At 66.8% G+C, this 20157-nt stretch overlaps 2 protein-coding genes and 1 long non-coding RNA gene across 13 annotated transcripts in view; 2 read left to right on the top strand and 1 right to left on the bottom strand.

Annotated features, from left to right (window-relative positions):
* SNAPC4 (small nuclear RNA activating complex polypeptide 4) overlaps window positions 1-9577 on the top strand; it is a 25835-nt gene extending 16258 nt beyond the window's left edge. For all 7 annotated transcript variants that reach the window (XM_073806823.1, XM_073806822.1, XM_033859063.2 and 4 more), the window contains 9 exons: window positions 474-553; window positions 864-1319; window positions 2521-2764; window positions 3208-3278; window positions 3817-3921; window positions 4633-4660; window positions 5583-7198; window positions 8348-8478; window positions 9354-9577. In XM_073806823.1, coding sequence (XP_073662924.1) covers window positions 474-553; window positions 864-1319; window positions 2521-2764; window positions 3208-3278; window positions 3817-3921; window positions 4633-4660; window positions 5583-7198; window positions 8348-8470 — 2723 coding nt within the window. In that variant the 3' untranslated portion in view covers window positions 8471-8478; window positions 9354-9577. The remainder of the gene's footprint in view (window positions 1-473; window positions 554-863; window positions 1320-2520; window positions 2765-3207; window positions 3279-3816; window positions 3922-4632; window positions 4661-5582; window positions 7199-8347; window positions 8479-9353) is intronic.
* LOC109552785 (uncharacterized) lies at window positions 9534-11900 on the bottom strand. Its single transcript, XR_002179663.3, has 2 exons — window positions 11773-11900; window positions 9534-11468 (listed from the first exon to the last, which is right to left on the bottom strand). It is a non-coding gene; the product is annotated as an uncharacterized lncRNA (long non-coding RNA).
* CARD9 (caspase recruitment domain family member 9) lies at window positions 11461-20157 on the top strand. 5 transcript variants are annotated; one of them, XM_033859089.2, is made up of 13 exons: window positions 11461-11619; window positions 13021-13224; window positions 13397-13534; window positions 14189-14493; window positions 14572-14751; window positions 14850-14993; window positions 15196-15321; window positions 16817-17008; window positions 17447-17488; window positions 17773-17821; window positions 19135-19211; window positions 19708-19790; window positions 19882-20157. In XM_033859089.2, exons 2-13 carry the CDS (start codon window positions 13041-13043, stop codon window positions 19979-19981), a joined length of 1620 nt encoding a protein of 539 aa, XP_033714980.1. In that variant the 5' UTR covers window positions 11461-11619; window positions 13021-13040; the 3' UTR covers window positions 19982-20157. The 5 variants fall into 5 exon arrangements, 3 of the variants coding, with proteins under 3 accessions (XP_033714980.1, XP_033714979.1, XP_073662930.1); XM_033859088.2 differs by having other exon boundaries at window positions 19705-19790; XR_004527205.2 differs by lacking the exon at window positions 17773-17821.

Genomic DNA, 20157 nt, shown 5'->3' with positions numbered 1-20157 from the left:
GTGGCTCAGTCTTTGCTTATATTTGTTAGTATTTCCTTAGAGGAAATCCTTAGGTGTAGCATTGCCAGGTTGGAGGGTTCTGTCCCACGCGGTCCGACTGCCCCGTAGAAGCAATGCCCCACCAGCACTGTCTGGCAGAAAACACCGAATAATTGGAAACGTCTGGTTTAGAAGCCTGGAATAGCAGATATTCAAGGGCCGTTTCACGTAAACATGGGTGACTTTTTTCTCATGGTTGTGCGTTTGCTAGAACTCCCCTCGGGCTGGCTATCCGTTGAGAGTCAGACACCCATCCTCTCACGGAGCTGCTCGGGTGTGGGAGCAGCACGAGGGTTCTGACGGAACACAGTGCGAGTCCGCTAGAGGGGCCGCCAGCGTACGGCGGAGAGGAGCCCTCTTCTCCAAGCTGCTAAGCTTGTGTTGTCCAAGCCTGTTCGTAAGAAGTAACTTCCGTGTTGTTTCTGCTCTTGTAGGTCACTGGGCAAGAATAGCCTCTGAGCTACCCCATCGGACGGGCTCCCAGTGCCTGAGCAAGTGGAAAATGCTGGTCAGGGTGAGGCCCCGGCCCCCGGGGGCTAGCGCCACCGCAGGCGGGATGAGGGGAGGGCGGCTGGCGGGCGAGGATGGGGGCCTCTGGTTTCCGGCCGTGGCGTCTCTCCTTCCAGGCGGCCGAGGGCAGAGGGAGCTCGGCCTCCGTCCTCAGAGCAGCGGGAGGGCGCTTCCACCCAGCACGCCCGGCCCCCTTGGCCCCCTGGAGGCGCACCTACTCGAGGCCTCTCCCCAGAGGCCTGGCCCGCCTGCCCACTGTCCCCTGTCGCTGAGCCCCGGGGGGCTGGGACCTCTAAGTAGCCCTCCCCCTACAGAAGCAGCAGCGGCGCAGGCGGGGGCGGCGGCCCCCTCGCAAGGCGCGGTGGAGCTCCAGCAGCGGGGACAGCAGCACCGCCAGCAGTGGGGACAGCGGGGACTCAGAGCCAGAGGCAGCGCTGGGGGCCCTGACGGGGGGCCAGGCGCTGCTGCCAACACAGCATGTGGTGCCTGACGTGGACCTGTGGGTTCCTGCCCGGCAGAGCGCCAGGGAGCTGTGGGGAGGGGGGCCCGGGAGCTGGCCAGGACCCTGTGGTGCTTGCCCCCGCCCTCCTGAGGGCTCTGACCCGGCCCAGGGTGGCCGCTGGGAAGCTTGCACCACGGCCTCAGCCCCAGCAGAGCCGGCAGGCCAGGCGCGGGCCGCCTCCGGGACCCAGAGCACCAGCCTGAGGGGCATCCAATGCCCGTGCTCGACGGACGCTCGCCCCTCGAGCTCCACGGGGCCTGCGCACCAGGTAGGCCATGGGCGGGTGGGAGCTCTCCTGCTTGGGGTCAGCAGGGCTGCGCTCAGGGATGGGGATGGCCTGGGCTCGCGCAGCTGTGCCCTGGGTGTGGGAGCAGACGCCTCCTCCCTGCACGTTGCGGTGTGCACTCCTGGCCTGTGCACTCGTTCCGGAGAGCTGCCCAGGCAGAAGCTTGCTCCTGGGGCCGGCCCTCCACTCCCCACCTTGTTGCTTGCTTTTTTTTTTTTTTGGCCACACCGCACAGCTGTGGGATCTTAGTTCCCCAACCAAGGATTGAACCCGGGCCCCGGCGGTGAAAGCGCTGAGTCCTAACCACTGGACCGCCCGGAAATCCCCCAGCTTGCTTGCTTTCCAAGCTCCGTGGGAGAGCTGCAGGGACAGGGTGGGTGCTGCCCCGAGCTGTGGGGCAGGAGGTGGGCTCAGCGAGGAGGAGCTGTTCCTTCGGTCGCCCTGCTTCCAAGGAGGCCCCTGTGGAGGGTCCCACTGTCCGCCTGCTCCGGTCTGACTCAGCCGGTCACGCGTGGGCGTGTCCGTGGATGTGTTGAGGTCCTGGGCCCAGACACAGCTCTGGCCACGTTTGGGTGGCGTCCACGTTGGGGCGGCTGTTTTGTGCTGGGCGCGGTTGGAAGCCCCCTCTCTGACACCAGGGACAGTGGACGCCACGGCCCCCGTGCCACGTGGGATCGTCTCTCCTTGAGTCTGTGACTGCAGGGCCTTAAGCCCCGGGGTTTGTCTCAGGCATGTCGTGTCATCAGCTCAGGGAGCTGCCCGGAGGAACGGGGACTCTCTTAGTCCTGGGTGTGGCCGAGCTGGGCAGCTTCTTGGAGCCAGGCCTTAGGGACCCCCCTGCCCTCCTCTGAGGTCACCACACTCCAAAGAGTGTTTCCCAGCGGCCCAGGGCGCGGGTGCGAGACGCTTTGGGGTCTGGGCAGGGAGCCGTGCGTGTCAGGGTGGGGACGTCCACTCGGGGCCCCTGGAGATGGCGCTGCAGGTGCTCAGCCCGACGTGGCCACTTGGTGCCAGGTGCGCCGCCCCAGGCCGCCAAGACCACCCCGGTGCCCACCACCCGTCTCGTCTCCCACCCGTACCCTGCTCCGGCACCCAGCAAGAGTGGAGGACGGTGAGGGTAGGCGCGTGGCCGCCCTGCAGTGGAGCTTGGCCAGGAGCCCCAGGGGCCTTTCTCTCCCCACAGAAGGAGCTGAGGCAGCCGCACCTGCGCAGCGCCGCCCCGGGGCCCACCCCTGGTGGCGGTGGTGGCAGTGGCAGGGCCAGGCCCTGCGTGCGGCCGCTGTGGCACAGGACCGGGCAGCGGCGCCAGGGACATGCCCTGCAGAGGAGGCTCCTTGAGCACCAGCTTCTGACGGCCGTGAGCCCATGGGTGGGCAAGGTCATCCTGCCACGCAGTCCCCGGAGGCCCGCCGTGGCGCACAGTCGAGGTACTGCCCGGGGGCCCCTTCCCTTTGGGAGCCTCCCGTGGGGCCCAGGGGTAGAGTCGGTCGGGGAGGGGGGCTGGAGGGGACCTGCAGGCACATGGAGGTCACATCTGCCCTGCCGGGGAGGGGGGTCGGGGGAGGGTACCGTCAGCCCGGTGTCGACCTGGGGGGGGTGTTTGGTTTTGCCTCTCCCGTTCTGCTTAGCACCTGGTGGCCGGTTCAGGAAGTGAGCAGACACTCAGGCCTAAGCGGGCGCATCTTCCCGGGGTTCTGAGTGCGTCGGTGCCCGCGTGTGGGTCACGTTGTCTGGGGGGGCGGGACGCTCGGGGCTCAGGAGTGCGTGCCAGCCCGCCAGCAGGTCCTCGCCCTTCTTCCTGGCTGGACGCGGCGGCAGCGGGGTGTGGGTTCTCTGGGCCCCTGTGCACACGTGCCCTTGTCCCCTTCAGCTGACGGCATCAGGAGGCAGCTGCAGGGCGCCCACCTGGCCAGCACCCCGGTGTTCACCCTCTTCATTCAGGTAAGAAGCCACCGACGCACACCTTCTTTTCTCCTGTGCGTTGCGTTTTTGGCGGAGTTTTGAAGTTTGTGGTGGATTCACTTAAAGTCCAGCCTTTTAAAGTGGTGGATCCTTCAAAATGGCTCCTCCGTGGCCCACACTTCTCAGCGCGCAACTCAGCGTGGAAGGGGCACCACGGGGCGGCGGCCCTGCCGCGCCAGCTAAACCCTGTGTGGGAGGGGCTGGGCGCTGAGGGGAAGGGGGGCCTGGCCGTCCCGAGGGGCTGGGTCAGGGCAGGAAGGTGGCGGCACTGAGGCGGCCTGGAGAACCCGAGTCCTGGCTAGGGCCTGAGCCACGTGGCCACAGCCTCAAGGGGCTGTGCGGGCCCAGCCCAGGCCTCTGGGGCGTTGGGTCTGCTCCACGAGAGCAGCTGCGGCCAGCGCTGGCCTGAGTCCCTCCACGGACACCCTCATGGCCTTGGCCCTGCAGGGGGGCGGGGGGCCTCAGGATGGGCAGGAAGGCCTCCTGTCACGTGGTGGTGTGTGTCCACGTCCCTCAGTTGTTCCAGATCGACACAGCTGGCTGCATGGAGGTCGTTCGGGAGAGGAAGGCCCGGCCGCCCGCCCTGCTCCGGGCTGGTGCCCGGGACTCGCCACTCCTGCAGGTAAGGAGTGAGGGTGAGGGCCAGGCACGGGCTTCCCTGGTTCCCGCCACCCTTCCCTCCCGTCCCAGCGGCACAGCTGGCGCCTGTCTAGCTGGGGAGAGAGGCATTTCCGGGTCCCCACAGGCCGGGGACAGCCCGAGACGCTCCTGGGAGGCGTCTGCCCGTCTCCCGGGGGTGTCTGGGGCCCGGAGGGGCTTTGAGGCGACTTCAGGGGCTGCAGGGTCTGCGCTGGCACTCAGGCCCGCCTGGTTGCACAGCGTGTGCTCCTCCCGCTTGGCTGTACCTCCCCTGGGTGGAGCGTGGGGGCCACTGGGCGCCCGCTGCCCTGGGCACTGGCCCCGCTGGGGTGGCAGCCTGCTGCCGGTGGCCAAATCCTTGAGTCTTGCAGCTGGGGGCTGTGTCCCTGAGCCCGCCACCTCGGGAGGAAGTGACAAAGTAATGCTGCTGGTCGGAGGACCAGATACAGTCCTGTGGTGGCCCATCCAGGCCACGGAGCCCCGTGCCCTCCTGCCTAGACAGCCAGGCCCCCTGCCTCTCCCTGCAAAGCCCACACAGCCCTGACCCGCCGAGATGAGCTCTCCCAAGGGTGCCTTTGGGTGCAGCCACGTTGGGCGCGGGGCGACAGGCTAATGGTGGTCTTGGTGGGGGTGGAGAAGTGGGTCTGGGCCCTTGGGAACTTTCCTGAAGCGCTGACTCTGGTTTCTTCTCCAGGTACCCTCGAGTGCCCAGAACACCCCAGGTACTGCCCATCTGCCTCTCCCTTTATCTGGGTGGTTTGTGTTTAGTGGGGAAAGGGCCAGACCTGTTACAGGTTTTGGATTTCAGTGCCTCGTGGTGGGTCCGTTTTTGTTTCTTTGTTGGTTTTTTTTTTTTCAATTAATTTATTATTTATTTTTGGCTGTGTTGGGTCTCGGTTGCTGTGCGCGGGCTTTCTCTACTTGCAGTGAGCGGGGGCTGCTCTTCCTTGCGGTGCACGGGCTTCTCATCGCGGTGGCTTCTCTTGTTGCGGAGCACGGGCTCTAGGCGCGTGGGCTTCAGGAGTTGTGGCACGTGGGCTCAGTAGTTGTGGCTCGTGGGCTCTAGAGCGCAGGCTCAGTAGTTGTGGCGCATGGGCTTAGCTGCTCCGCGGCACGTGGGATCTTCCCGGACCAGGGCTCGAACCTGTGTCCCCTGCATTGGCGGGCGGATTCTTAACCTCTGTGCCACCAGGGACGTCCTGTGGTGGGTCCGTTTGAATGCCACCTCAGGGAGGAGGCCTGGCTGGTGGGGCTGGTGGGGCAGCATCTGGTACGGGCCTCTCCTGCTTGTGGCCATCAGTCTGCCCACACCGGCAGAATCGGGCGAGGGTCTGGGGTCCTGAGAGGTGACGTGCAGGGAGGAGGGCAGTGTAGCCAGTAGTCCTTGTTTGGAAGGTGTTTGAGATGTAGGGCTGATGCACAGGGCCGTCGTGGGCTGGCCTTCTTCCCGGGCCCACCCTGGTTGGGGCAGGAGCATGGGGGCTCGGGGTGCCGTGCGAGGGGAGGTCTGGGGACGAGCGGCCAGGCTGATGTGCCCCTCTCGGCCCAGATGCCAGGCCCAGCAGCTGCCCACTGTGAGGGCCCTTCCCCTGGGACGCGTCCTATCTCGGGAGCTCGTCAGTCAGTGTCCTGTCCTCCCTGCAGGCTGCCTCCTCCAGAGTGTGCTGGCCCGAGGAGCTGCGAAGAAGAGCACCTGCCCCATGGGGAGTGGAGGGCCGCAGGCCTGCCACGCGGAGTCCACGCCGCAGGCACCCCCGCCGGCTCCGTCCGGACCCCGGCCCAAGCCCAAAACTGTGTCTGAGCTGCTTCGGGAGAAGCGGCTGCGGGAGGCCCGAGCCAGGAAGGCTGCCCAGGGCCGCGCGGTCCTCCTGCCCCAGCTGCTGGTCTCCTCTCCTGTGGTCTTCCAGCCGCTGGCCCCCCAAGGCCCCCCAGTCTCTGGTGCCGTGCTGTCTGGGCCTGGGGGCCCCGTGGCGGCCGCTTCGAGTGCGTTAGGCTGTTGGGGCTCCGCCGCGGAGGAGAGACCCCTGACACTGCAAGCCCTGGCCCTCGCTCCGGCCTCCACAGGAGCCTCGAAGGCCCCGGCTGCCCCTGCTGCCTCCAGGGTCCCAGGTCTGGGCCCCGGCCAGGTCCCTGTGAGCTGCCGGCCAAGCAGTCTCGGACAGTCTCAGGCCCCGGCCACGTCCCGGAAGCAGGGCGTGCCCGAGGCACCACCCTTTCTCACTGCAGCGCCCAGCCCTGTTCGGCTGCCTGTCCAGCCCCTCAGCCTGACGCCAGCTTTGGGCACACACACGGCAGCCAGCACCCCTCTGCCTGTCACCTGGGTGCTCACAGCCCAGGGGCTGCTCTCTGTGCCTGTGCAGGCGATGGTGGGCCTTCCGAGGCCAGCAGGGACTCCTGAGCCTCCAGGGCTATCGGTGACTCTGCTGCCCTCCCCAGCTGCGACTCAGGCAGGCCAGGGCCCCAGGCTCTCTGGGCAGGGCCGCCCTTGGCAGCCCCCAACCAACACGGACACAGAATCAGACCCTGCCTCCGGGACAGAGCTCTTGACCCTTGCGGCGCACCCCACGTCCCAGAGCCCTGCGGAGGTGGACATGGCCCATGGCCCTGGGGGATGCGCCCCTGGAGAGACGTCTGTACCCAGGACGTCCTCCCAGGCTACGCCCCTGGCTGACGGCTCTGAAGCGGAGCCCCCCGGGACCACCTCAGGGCCAGGGGAGCCCAGGAGGCCTTCGGGCCTGGAGGGGCCACCCCCGCCCCGGCGCAGGCCTGAGAAGAGGGCCCTGGACTTGCGCCTCCTCTCCCAGGAGGGCGAGGCAGCTGTGCGGGAGTGGCTGAGGGGGCAGCGGGGGGTACGTGTGCCCCCGCTGGGCAGCAGGCTGTCCTACCAGCCTCCCACGCTGTGCAGCCTGCGGACACTGTCTGGCCTCCTGCTCCGCAAGAAGGCCTTGGAGCACAGAGCCGCCTCCCTGGTGCCCAGCGGGGCAGCCGGAGCCCTGCAGGCCTCGCTGGGGCGTGTGCGCGAGCAGCTCCGGGACAGCCCGGCCTACATGCTGCTGCGGGTGCGCTTCCTGGCGGCCTTCGCCCTCCCCGCACTCCTGGCCACCCTGTCCCCCCGCGGCGTGCCCACCACCCTGTCAGTAGCCATGAGGTCCAGCCCCGAGAGCGACAGTGATGACAGCAGCCCGGGTCAGCCAGAGCTTGTGGCCGGGCAGCCGGGGGACCCAGCCAGCGGTGCGCAGGCGGCCGCCATGCCTGCTCAGGTAGGTGGTTGCAGGCGTGGAGCCCTCGCCCCCTTCCCCACGCCCGTCCGCATCCCCCGGTGCGCCTCACCCCCTGTGGGTGTCGGCCCCCGCCCGGAGCACGGGGGGTGGGAGCAGGGGGAGGTCACGGCAGGGGGGCCAGCGGCTGGTTTCTGCGGAGGAAGAGGCCGCTCTGTGCACCCCACACGCGCGGACTCCGGCGGCAGGAACCTCACTGCCGGCATGGGGGTCCCGCCACCCAGGCCTCGTCCACAGGAGTCTCCATGCCCCCCGCGCGTGCGCACGCTCACACACTCACACCTCTGGGGGGCTGTCTGTGCGCCTGCACTTCGTGGGGGTCCGTCCAGTTGCCGACTCCAGCACGTCCACGTGCAGAGTTCTCTAAGCTGTGGAAGCAAAACCACCGTAACTGTTACCTGACAAGAAACCCGCCGCACACACGTGTGAAGGTGTCCCCTGACCCGTGCACCCAGGGAGCCCCTAGTCCCTGTTGCCTGGGCTGAGCAGGAGAGCCGGGTCGCCTCAGGACAGGGAGGGCCCTGAGGTCCCTGGCAGGTGGTGTCCAGCGAGCAGGTGGTGACCCCCCAGAGAATCCCCAGAAGCAGTCCCTCGCCTTCTCGCAGGGTGGCCTCGCTGCTGGCCTGGTCGAGCCTGGGGCCGCCCTCATGCGTTGCCGGGGCCGGGGAGGCGGGGTTGTCGCTGAGCTGTGCCAGTCCCACCTGCCCGCGGCCCGGCCCGGCCCGGCCCCCCTCCTTCCCAGGAGCACGGCCTTAGGAGTCCGGGGGGGGGCTTCTGGACTGAAGCAAAGGCAAAACACTGCTGGGCCCTAAATAGGTGTTGAGGGCAAAAGGCTCGCTGTCCCCCGCAGTGTGTGCAGCCTTCCGTGGTCCTCCATCCCTGCCCGGCCAGCCCAGTTTGGGGGAACCGTGGCATAGATGGCTGGCTCTAGGGGGGCTGCTCAGAGGGGATTGGAGCCCCCGAGTGAGAGAGGGGTCAGCGGAAAGCCAGAGCCCGCATGTGACCCCAGGAAGGCAGCACGTCCTGTCCCATCTCGGCGGGGACAAGTCCAAGGAGCTACCTGTCCCTTGCCGCCACCCCCTCCCCTGCCCATCCTGGCTGGAGAGTCACTTTTTCTCTGCCTGGACTTAGTTTCAGGGATCGCCACACCCCGGACAGGCCTCTGCCCCCTCCTGCCCGGACAGTCCCGATGAGCTTGACGTGCTCCAGACACGGCATGCCCGGCATGCCCGGAAGCGGAGGAGGCTGGAGTGAACGGCAGGGTGAGGGACCCGGGCCCTCCCTCAGCTTTGCGCCGGGCACACGGGGCCTCAGGAGCTCATCTCAGCTTCTTGTTGTCACGCGGGGTGGGGTGTGGTATAACCAGGCCACTGCGGGCCGGGTCTCGGAGACCCTCCCCTCCCTCACTCTCCCCTCTGCCACTGGGTTCCGCACCCCAGCCTCTGCTGCTTCCCTCCTGCCGGCCCACGTGTGCCTTGGGGCCTTGGCACTTCTGTCCTCTCTGCTTGGGACTCTTCTCCCCGTCTGTCTGCAAGGCTGTCACCTCTCTATCCGGGTCTCTGCTCGGTGGTCAGCTCCTCAGAGACGCCCTCCCCAACCGTCCTAAGGTGGCATCGCTGTCCCAGTGCCCGTCTGTCCTTGTGGCGCTTGCCCGTCCCTGACGCCTGACGTGGTCCATGTATCTGTCTGTTGTCTCCCCTGAACGTGAGCCCGTAGGGCAAGCATGGGGTCCCCAGTGCCCAGACAGCAGGCACCAGATAGGCCCAGCATGGTCGGTTTTCACACGCCGAGACCCGGGTCGGGGGGTTGTCGCAGAGGCAGGAGCTGGGTCCTTCAGCACAGCGCGGGCTGCGCTGTGGGAGGTTCTGGGTCCTGGGCTAGATGGCTAGAGCCGGAGCAGGAGCTCTGGGTGGGTGGGGGACCGCAGAGGGGATGCCTGGGGTGGGCCTGCTTAGAGCCCACTCAGGCTCCAGGGCCAGTCCTCCGCACGGCCCGCTCCGCGGACCGCAGGGGGGCAGCCAGGCCTCACTCCAGCCCGCCCTGCCCCACGAGGCAGAGTGCTGTCCCTCTGCGTTCCCATCCGCGGGGTCCGGCTGGGGTGAGGGCCCCCTGCCATCGGGGTGATCTTGTGTTCCAGGACTTCCCAGGGCCGGACAGCCACTGCTGCTGCCGACAGGAGGTGGGGCTCGTGCTGGACCCAGCGAGCCTGCCCACCCCGGGAGGCCGGCACCCAGCCCGTGGCAGAAGGGCTCTGCCAACAGCGGCCGCGTCGTGATGGGCTCGGCTGGTCCCCGAGTGCAAACCATGATATCGGGAGGAATGAAGAAATGTCCTGTTTTTTAATTAAAAGCAAGCCACGTGCTTTTGGTGGTCTCGTCCTGAGGTACTGGGCGGTGTGCAGAGGGACTGGGCCACCCCTGGAAGTGTGGGGAGTGCGCCAGCTGGGCCCTGGGGTCCACGGAGCCCCTGCACGCTTGGCCTCTAGGGGCCTGTGGAGGGGGAGAAACAGAGCGTTACCCATCTCACGAGAAACACTTGTGGCTCTAGCCTTCAGGCTGGGGGCTGCTCCAAGCGGAAGGGCAGCCCAGCGCCCACCCGGGTGCCGCCGCAGGCATGGGGCGGGCCCACTTCTGCCATCCAGACCACACAGGCCGACCCAGGCGGGTCCCCAGAACCAGCGGCAGCCTGAGTACCCACAGCCCCCACGGCAGCCCCGGGCCAGTGCCCTTTTGATTCTGTGCAGGCGTTTCTTTGGCAGGAGGCCGAACCCCCGCGGCCTCTCTGTCCCTCCGGCCTAAAGGAGCGCGGGTGTGGGGGTTCGGTTACACCTCCGAGACACTGGCTTTCCTGGAGCTTTGTTCCTGCACGCTGCTCCCCTTTGCTTTCACCTTATTAGGGAAATTTTCCAACACAGAGAAATGGGACAAGTGTGCCCAGCGTGTGTCTTGCCCCCCCAGACAGCAGTCACTTGGGGTCACCTGTCTCCCCTTTGCCCGCACCCAGACACCCCACGTCACGTCACACAGCCACAGGCTGACTCGCCACGTGGGTGTGTGTGTTTCACTTTGTGCCTCTGGTACTGGGCTCACCAGTTCCAGGTTTCCTTGTGATCTCCTCTGGGCTGTGGGTTATTTAAGATGATGGTTATTTAATTCCCAGACACTTAGTGATTTTCCCGATGTCCTCCTGTTACCGATTTCTAGTTTGATTCTGACGTGGTCAGAGAACGTAGCGTTGTTATTATTTAATTCATAAACACACCGTGAGGAAGACTCCTTCCTTAGTCTCATGTCATGAAACAGGAAACACTGGGTCACGGAGGGCCCGGCACCGGCCCTCTGCCTGCTGGGTGCGCAGAGCCGCAGCTCCTGCCACTCCTGTACCAGGACTTCCCCCCAAGACCCTCCAGTCCGGGGCAGGATCCCCCAGAACACGGCTCCCCTAGGGGGCTAGGGGCCTGCCTGTGCCTGGAGGGTCATGCCTGGAGGGTGACCTCGGGCCTCCTGGAGGCCTGCGGGGAGGCCCGGCCACTCAGCAGCGCCTGGTGGTGCCGGGATTCCTGGGGTTTAGCCTACTGACCACCATGGGCCCAGGAGGCAGAGAAAAACCCTGGGGCTGAGGGGCTCAGGACCCTACAGGAAGGGAGCCAGCAGTGCTGGTCAGGCCCCTGCCCACCCAGCCGCAAACCCTTCCCGGAGCTGTTGCTCGACCTGGCAGGTGGCAGCTCTCTCAGTTCAACCAGTGAGGCCACTCTGGTGGGGCGGTGGCCTGGGGATTCCCGTGGGGCCCTGCTGTCGCTGTCCCGTGTGTCCTGGTGGGGAGGGGCTGCTCCCAGGAAGGGAGAGGCTGAGCCAGCTGCACCATGGGCTGGGGGCTAGGCTTAGGGCCTGCAGCCCCGCCCCCCCCGCCAGCCCCATGCTCTCTTTGGACACCACGCTGCAGTCCTTATGGAACCAGAATGGACGGGACGGTGGCTTGGCCTCGTCCAACACTGGCAGAGCCACGGCTCGCGCTCCCACTCTGCAAGGTCGGGGCTGGGCCTCCAGGGCAGGCTCCGGGGCCCTGGCACTGGGCTGGCCGGCGGGGAGGCGCCCGGGGTGGGGGGGCGCGGCGCGGGGGGCTCCAAGCAGGAGCCGCTTTCCTCGGCAGCCGGCAGCTTCCACTTCCCTGTCCCCGCCTCCTGGGGCCGCCCTGCTTGGGCGAATCAGAAGGCAGCGCGGAGACGGTCCCCTGCGGGAGGACAGCCGGGCCTCTGTGGGGTTAAGCGGACCCATCAGGAAGTGCACGGCTTTCCTCTGGCCCCGCCCGCCCTCTGTCCCGGCAGCCCGGCAGTCCTGCCACACACTGAATTGGGCGGCCCAGGCTGACCGGTGTCCGGCTAGGTGCCCCAGGAGGACCCCGAGGTAGGCCGGCCTGGTGCCCTTGCTTCAGATGGTTGGGAAGCCGCTGTGGCCCAGCTCAGGCTTGGGGCAGGGAGCAGGGTCTGGAGCAAATACCCCAGGAGGGCATCAGGTGGCCTCGCTCTGCTGCCCTGTCCCTTCACAGCCACCCGGTACCTGCTGGTCGTTTCACTGGAATAAGCAGCAGGGCATTGTCAGGTGTGGGACGCGTGGACATCAGGCTAGGAAGGCGGGGACCGGGCCAGACACTCCAAAGACCCCAAGTTGCTGGTGTTTTCATTCAATGCTTTGTCTGTTGCTGGGTGGGTGGGCTGACAGGACAGCGCGAACCTGCTGCCAGCTGCGTCTCTAGGAGGGTGGCCCAGTCCCTTTGGGCTGGAAGCCGGTGTTTCCCACACAGGCCAAAGGCTCAGCCTGCGACGGCGGGGTCAGGGTCTCCGTCCCCACTGCTGAGAGGAGGCCACCACATGGCTGCTCCCGGCTCAGCCTGGCCCTGGAGAGAGTGGTTCCCCCACTGGTAGTGTAGAAGGGAATAGCGGCGGGCGGTTTCAGCGTAGATGGTCCCCTGTCGGAGAGCTGGCCTGACAGTCCCCAAGAGTGCGGCCAAGAGCAGGCCTCGCCTGGGAGGTAGACAGGAGGAGCCTGGACGGCTGGTGTCCCAGAGGCTGGAGGAGGCACGGAGCTGCGTTCCAGGCCAGCCCTGGGCGACACAACCACCCCTCCCAGTGCGCCCGGGCCCCTGGCTCTCCCTCCACCGTGGGCCGTCCACAGTCACCCTTCCTGGAGGGCACCCTGTCACCGAGCCTGACCCGGAGCAGGCCGGCCCGGAAGCTGCTAGGTGACTGTTGCGTCACCAGCTGCGGAAGGAGAGGAGGGGATGGGAGTGGATGTGAGCAGGCACTGCCCCGCGAGGAAGGAGGCAGTCCCGCCAGCACAGCCTGGCACCTCGGGGGCTGGGGCTGGGATCCCTCCCCCGTGTGCCAGGGAGGTTGTGCTGGTAGGTGGCGCAAACAGCTCCGTGGGTAGGGGGCAGCCTCCCGCCTGCCCCGCAGCACTTTGGGGTGCTCTGGGGGGACAGGGCCAAAGGAGGGCTGTAGTGCAGGGGAGCGTGTTCTCCTAGATGCCACCTGACCCTGGAGCATCTCCACGCCGTTCCCCATGCTTATTGGGGTGACCCAGGGAGAGAAAAAGCCCAGGGCGGCCAGAGGGGCGGGAGCAGGGCCGTGAAGGGCAATGCCGGGCGAGCCAATGGGAGGGAGCGGGGGCTTCTCCCTCTCTTGGTGGCCCCTCTCCTGGACGCCCCTGGGCTGGGTTCCTGGTCTGGCTCTGCCCAGAGCCCTGGCGGGCGAGGCGCAGGCCTGGCTCCCGGCAATGCCTGCTGCTCAGCCACGGCATCCCTCCCAGCCGCCTGCCCCGACTACGCCATGTCCGACTACGAGAACGAGGACGAGTGCTGGAGCGCCCTGGAGGGCTTCCGTGTGAAGCTCATCTCCATCATCGACCCCGCCCGCATCACGCCCTACCTGCGCCAGTGCAAGGTCCTGAACCCCGATGACGAAGAGCAGGTGCTCAGCGACCCCAGCCTGGTCATCCGCAAGCGGAAAGTGGGTCAGTGCCCATCCCCCACCCCCGTCCCCCGGAGGCCCCCCGGCCCCGTCTGCCCGCAGCTGTGGTGCTTCACACACAGCTGAGGCCCTGGGAGAGCCGTCCAGACCCCCGCCACTGCAGCCTCTTGGGGTTCTGCAGCCTTGCGTGCCCACACGTGTCCTCTGGGTCGCAGGTGTGCTCCTGGACATCCTGCAGCGGACTGGCCACAAGGGCTACGTGGCGTTCCTAGAGAGCCTGGAGCTCTACTACCCGCAGCTGTACAGGAAGGTCACGGGCAAAGAGCCCACCCGCGTCTTCTCCATGATCATCGGTGAGGAACGGGACACGGGCCTGGAGGCACAGGGCCCGGATGGAGGGGCGGGGGATGGTGTGGGTTACAGCCGGCGGCCCCCTCCCCACCTGGTCCCCTCATGGATAAATCGCGTATGAAAGGAAGGGAGCGAGCCGTGTGTGGGAAGGGTGCCAGCTTTGGGCCCGGTCTGAGTGTCACTCCCATCCCGCTCTCCTCCTAACGCTCGTGGAGGGAGCAGAGGCTGGAGGAAAGGGGGACCCGAACTCCGGAGTGGGGAGCAGGTGGGAGGTGGGGTGCACAGGCTGATTCTTGGCTCAGAGCCCCTCCTGCCCAGAAGATCATGTGACCCCGCTAAAGCCATGCCCGAGAGGCCAGGCCTGCTCGCCCCAGCAGCCTGTGAGGCGTCCCCGAGTCGCGTCCCCTGCCTCTCAATCAGGATTAGACAAAGAGGGATGGATACCCAGGCCCTGGGCTGCCCTGCCCTGCCCTGCCCTGCCCTGGGAGTAGGGGGTGGCGACAGGGCTGGGAGGTGAGTTCACCTCCGGGACGGGGGGCAGCCGCAACTGGGAACTGACCCCTTGGCCGGGCTCCCCTGGAGCCGCTGGTCCTCAAGCGGAGGCCGGGGAGGGGCCAGGTGTACCATGCGTCATGTGACGCCCTCTTGGTTTGCAGACGCATCCGGGGAGTCGGGCCTGATGCAGCTGCTGATGAGCGAGGTGATGAAGCTGCAGAAGAAGGTGCAGGACCTGACGGCACGGCTGGGCTCCAAGGATGACCTCGTGAAGGAGCTGAGGGTGAAGGACAGCCTGCTGCGCCAGCACCAGGAGCGCGTGCAGAGGCTCAAGGAGGCCTGCGAGGTGGGCGGCCGCGAGCTCCAGCGCTGCAAGGACGAGAACTACGACCTGGCCCTGCGCCTGGCCCGGCAGAGCGAGGAGCGGGGCGCCGCGCTCATGCGCAACCGCGACCTGCAGCTGGAGGTGCCCTGCGCGGCGGGGCTCCTGGGGTGGGCGGCGGGCGCCGGGGTCCTGGGCTGGTGCTGACAGCCGGTCCCGCAGATCGACAGGCTCAGGCACAGCCTCATGAAGGCAGAGGACGAGTGCTCGGTGGAGCGCCGGCACACGCTGAAGCTCAAGCACGCCATGGAGCAGCGGCCCAGCCACGAGCTGCTGTGGGAGCTGCAGCAGGAGAAGGCGCTGCTGCAGGCGCGGGTGCAGGAGCTGCAGGCCTCCGTCCAGGTGGGGCCCCGGGGGCCGAGCCGGCGGGGCGGGCGCGGGGGCCCGGCCTGGGCCTCCCAGCCCCGCTGTGCTGCCGCCCTCTCCCTTCGCACCCACAGGAGGGGAAGCCAGACCAGAGCAGCCCCTACATCCAGGTGCTGGGGGAGGATTGGCGCCAGGCGCAGAGGGACCTCCAGGAGCAGACCGCCACCATCTTCTCCCTGCGCAAGGAACTGCGCCAGGCCGAGGCCCTGCGCGCCCGGGTACGCGGCGGGCAGGTGGGGGGTGCGCCCTGGGCCGACTGAGCGGGGCTCCACGTCCCTCCTCCCCCCCGCCTGGAGGCGAGGGCCGGCCTTCCGCCCCACCTGGCGCCCGCGCTCCCCGGGCACGTCGGGGCCCAGCTTCGGTCTGGAGCTCTGGGCCGGCGGGGCCACAGGCGGTTCGGCTGACTGCCGTCTCCCGCAGTGCACGGAGGAGAAGGAGATGTTCGAGCTGCAGTGCCTGGCCCTGCGGAAGGACTCCAAGATGTACAAGGACCGCATCGAGGCCATCCTGCAGCAGATGGAGGAGGTCGCCATCGAGCGGGACCAGGTAGGGGCCGCGCAGCCCCCCCCGGATGCAGTGGCCTCTCAGGGATGCAGTTGTCACGGTGGGTTTTCAGGGAGCACAGACAAAAGCAGTTCATGCTCGTTTAGAAACGTGAACGCTAATGAGTTAATCCCCTTCCTCCACCTCTGCCCCACCTGCTGCCAGGAAGTCCACGCTCCACCTTCTGCTGTACCTGCCAGCCTTTTTTCAGCGTACTTGTAGTTTCATTTTTGTTTTATAAGAGTGGAAGCTTTCTGACTCGTTTTGCAAAGACTTCTTTCGCTTAAAATGCCACGGGCGCCTTGGCCGGCTGCACTCTTCTGGGTGGGGAGGCGGCGCCCCAGCGCAGGGCTGCACCTGCTTCTTCGTTTCCCATCACGTTCCTGTCGCGGCTCGGGGTCGTTTCTGATCAGCTACAGCTGTCGCCTCAGTCACTTTCTGGAGGGTGATTGGCAGTCTGTATAGGAGCCTGAAGAGGTAGATTCCCTTTCCCCGGCAAACTCACTTAGAAAGCCCTCTCATGGGAATAACAGAAACGCAGAGAAAGCCCGGCAGATGCGTGCTTCCCTCAAGGCCGTGGGCAGCAGTGCGGTCTGGGGCAGCAGGCGTGAAATGGGCACAGCTCACCTGACAGGACAGCTCCTTCCCGGAGCTGCCCGAGCACAGCCCCCCTCTGCCTCGTGCATGGCCAGCAGGGACGCGCAGCCTCCGGTGGCACCCAGGGCAGGCCACCCGCCCAGGGACGCTGGCACCTGGCCGCCGAGGTGAGTGGCAGGGTTTTCTCTGGTGGGTCCCGAGTTGGAAGCTGGCACAGAAATTCAGGATGTCCTGTTACTAATCCAGCCCTGGCTGTCGGGGTCGATGGAGGCAGGGGTGTGTGTTAGCTCCTGGATCATTGCTGGACGCGAGGCTGGCTTCCTGCAAGTGTGCCTCGCAGCCGCAGCCTCCTGGGCCTGTCACTGTGGGTCGCGGGCTGGCCTCCGGGGCTGACCTCAGTGCCCCCGCCATGGGGGACTGGCTTGATAAAGCGTGGGGTGTTCGTCTTAAAGAATGTTACATGGCTGTCAACAATCGTGTTCTTGGTCTCAAGCTGCACCCAGGAAGTACGAAACGCACGTGTGGGCACGTGAACACGGCTGAATGTGCCCAGAGAGCAGGACTTGACCCTGCAGGGTCAGCAGGGGCTGTCCTCAGGGCTATTATCTTCTTTATATTTTCTGAGCTGTCCACACTTTCCATTCTGAGCCTGTATTGCGTTTACAACCCCCAAAACACGAGTGACATCCTCGGTCAAGAAAGGGGAAGAGGCCAGCGCTGGCCCCCGCCCCGTCCCCGGCCATGTTGCTGGAAATTATCCCAGGAGCACTGCTAGAAATAAGGCGGGCTGTGCTGAGAAGTGAGAGAGCCGGGAGGGGAAATGAAAGGCCGGGGGGTTGCGGGGGGGCAGGGAGACGGGCCGCGCCTGCCCTGCCCTGCCCTGCCCTGCGCTGCCCCACAGGCCATCGTGACGCGGGAGGAGCTGCACGCACAGCACGCCCGCAGCCTGCAGGACAAGGACGCGCTGCGGAAGCAGGTCCGCGAGCTGAGCGAGACGGCGGATGAGCTGCAGCTGCAGCTGTTCCAGCGCGAGGGCCAGCTGCTGGCGGCCGAGGGCCGCCTCCGGTGGCAGCAGCTGGACACGTCCGTCCTGGTGGGCCTCCCCCGGGGCCTTTACGGTGTCCCTCAGTCAGAGAGAACCATGGCTCTGCCATGGTGGGGCTCTGGGGGTGCGGCCACATGGGGGCAGGTGTGTCCCTAGAGACTGCAGACCCCAGAGGAGGAGCCACCAAGGGGCCTGGGCCTGGCCTGGCTCGGCCACAGCTCTGCCGCTGGCTCTGGCAGGTCCCCAGACGTTCCTGAGCCCCTCCCTCCTCTGTAAGGTTGCCTGCCCACCGAGCCCTCGTGGAGGTGGGCTGCAGAGCTGGCATAGCTCAGGGCCTGGCAGGGTGTGGGGGGGGAGGGGCGTTCTGGCCAGGGGCCAGGCCCAGCCATGGCCTGGAGGGTGGGCTGGCCTGGGACCCCACCCCGTGCCCTCGAGTGGCTCGGTCTCCGCACAGCCTGCTGACCGACCCCTCTTCTGTGACCACAGAGCTCCGACCTAGAGGACGGCTCACCGAGGAACTCCCAGGAGGTGAGTGTGACTCTGGGGGCGGGCCCAGGACCAGCCTCACCCCGGACTCCCGGCCACAGCCTCTGCCGGACCACAGTCCCACTGGGTCCCTCAGAAGCTCTGGGAGCTCAGCCCACCACTGGCCATCCTCCCAACGCCCGGCTGGGCAGCGTAGGTCCCTCCCTGAGAAGCCGGCACAGGGGGTGACGGCAGTGGGGAGCGCAGCAGTGGGTGGGCAGCGCTGAGGGTCAGGTCCTGTCCTGGCAGACTGGTGGTCTAACCAGTTGCCCTTCTCTCTTGGGAAGCTCTCGCTCCCCCAGGACCTAGAGGAGGACGCCCAGCTCTCAGACAAAGGTGAGGAGGCGAGCGGCCTGTCCCGGAGGATCTGGCTAAGGCCTCCTTCTGGCCGCAAGCGGGCACCCGTCCCGACCTTCAGCACGCACACCGCATGACGCCGGCACCTGGGGACACGTGCCCCAGCCCTGGCCCATAGACCTCCACAGCCCCACTTCACAGATGGGCACACTGAGGCCCAGAGGGATAAGCAACCCCCAAGGTTCCCCAGCCAGCAAACAAGAGCCCCATTGGAACCCGGGGCCCAGGCTTGCAGGTCCACATCCCACCTCCCACCTTGAGAACACGCCTGGCCATCGCAGCCCACTCAGGCCCCGGGATTGCAGAGTGGAGGCACCCTGCCCTCCAGAGCAGGGAGCTGGGGAGGTAGCCCCTGCCAGGAAGTGGAACAGAGCAGGGAAGGAGGGACAGCTCAGGGTGACTGGGGCCTTAAGGTGGCAGGGGCGGGATACTTCTGCCTGCCTGGGCACAGGACAGCGAGTGGCAGGGAGATGGCCCAGCGGGGATGACAAGGGGCTGGCTCTGAAGGTGGGTGTCAGACGGGAGTTTGGGAGGATGGGTGGTGGTGGGGGCGCCACCGCAGAGGTAGTGTGTGAGGCCAGATGGACCTCCTCAGCGTCAGGCCTGACCCCAGCTTCTTGAGGGGCGCTGAAAGAGGAAGAGGCAGCAAATGGAGAAGTAAGTGGTTGGTCTCTCTGCTGCTGCCCAAAGACATGAACTTGAGGCCAGTGAGCCCCCACGTGGGGACAAGCGGGCAGGACCCGCAGGCAGTCAACGGGAGGGGAAGGCTGTTGGCCCAGCCGTCCTGGGAGCCCCAACCCAGGGCTGATGTGGCCCCTTGTGGGAGGTGGCGCAGGCTTCAGGGTCAGAGGCCAAGGAGGAGGGGAAGACCTGGGCCTGGGCCTTTCCCACCACAATGTCCCCAAGACCTGGAAGCCACAGTCGCCCATCGTGGACAGTTTAGGGGAGCCAGCCCATCCGAGCACTTTTCCTGTGGGTCCTGAGCCCTGGGCCCATCCAGGCCCTGGCAGATGTGGAGGGAGCCCAGCAGCCTGCAGTGTTCTGCTCCCAACGCTGCAGTGCCCCAGCCCTGGCCCCTGCCCAGGGACGAGGCGCAGCATCTGCTCCGGGAGCCAGGAGTGGGAAGTGAGGTCTCTGAGCCCCAGTCCCCATGTCTATACAATGGGAATGCTTGTGGGGTCCAATAAGGACCCAGAAGGTGGCACAGGACTGGCCCGGGCTAGGGGGTAGAAGTGCTGGCGAGCGCGATCCTGGCAGGTAGGCAGGACCAAAAGGTACAACCTCCCTTGCAGGCGGCCCGGCCATCGGGGAGAGCCCTGAGCAGCCCTTTGTGGCTCTGCAGAAGGAGCGGCTCTCACTGGCCCCCAAGGTAAGGCTGCCTGGGGTCCCTGGAGCCCTGAGAGGCCCCTGGTGTGGGTCTCAGTGTGAATGATAACGAACGAACGGGGAGAGTGGTTCCTCTACCTGGACGCCTGGGGGGTGATCACAAGGTCTCTGCCCATGGGCTCCTGGGGTGTGGGTTTTGTAATGTGAAGCTGAGCCCCCTCCCTTCTTGGACGAAGCAGCGGGAGAGGGGGCAGGGAGCGGGCCCATCTTCTGGATGGGGCGCAGCGTTAACCTGAGTGGGAACTCGGCCTCACTGTCCACTGCACGGAGCCCGACGGCAAGGGGGCCGCACCGGACACTGTAGTAGAAGGAACACTGGCCTGGAGACCATCCCTGCTGGCTGTGCGTGCGTCCCAGGCCAGTCCTGTCATCTGAGAGAAAGCGCGTCCCGCCCGCCCGGCCCCCCGTGCGCAGCCCCAGGGGCGGGGGTGGGGCCCACGCGGGCGCTGGCCGGAGCCTGAGCCTCGCCCCTCCAGCAGGACGCAGGCCTGAGCGGCGGGGAGCCCCCCGAGAAGGAGAAGGGGCGGCGGCGTCTCAAGGAGAGCTTCGAGAACTACCGCAGGTGGGCCCGCGTGGGCGGAGGGCGAGGGGGGCTAGGGAGCGGTGGCCCCGCGCACACCTGCGCCCACCTGCGCCGCCTGGGTCTCCCGCAGGAAGCGGGCCCTCAGGAAGATGCAGCACGGCGCGAGGCAGGGGGAGGTGGACTGGGAGAATACCACGGGCAGCGACAACACCGACACCGAGGGCTCCTAGCCGGCCCCTCCGTCCAGCCGCGCGTCGTGGGAGGAGGACACGGCGCCACCTGGGAGCTGCCTCGCTAGGCCGCCTCTTCCTTGGCGAGCACGGGCTTGTTCTATCTCTGTGTGATGCACATGCGTGCTGCAGTGTTAAAAATGCATCCCCGTCAATAAACGACCGCAGTCCGGACA

This window comes from Tursiops truncatus, chromosome 6 (assembly GCF_011762595.2).
Source record: "Tursiops truncatus isolate mTurTru1 chromosome 6, mTurTru1.mat.Y, whole genome shotgun sequence".
Taxonomy (NCBI): Eukaryota; Metazoa; Chordata; class Mammalia; order Artiodactyla; family Delphinidae; genus Tursiops; species Tursiops truncatus.
The sequence above is the reverse complement of the archived record's forward strand: the minus strand, read 5'-3'. Positions and strand labels throughout refer to the sequence as shown.

Bases quoted from the DNA above. Each gene is read 5' to 3' on its own strand.
- CARD9 (XM_033859088.2), top strand. From the start codon at position 13,041: ATGTCCGACTACGAGAACGAGGACGAGTGCTGGAGCGCCCTGGAGGGC. The intron at 14,994-15,195 runs GTACGCGGCGGG...CGTCTCCCGCAG, and splicing joins CCGAGGCCCTGCGCGCCCGG to TGCACGGAGGAGAAGGAGAT. The intron at 17,822-19,134 runs GTGAGGAGGCGA...CCTCCCTTGCAG, and splicing joins CGCCCAGCTCTCAGACAAAG to GCGGCCCGGCCATCGGGGAG.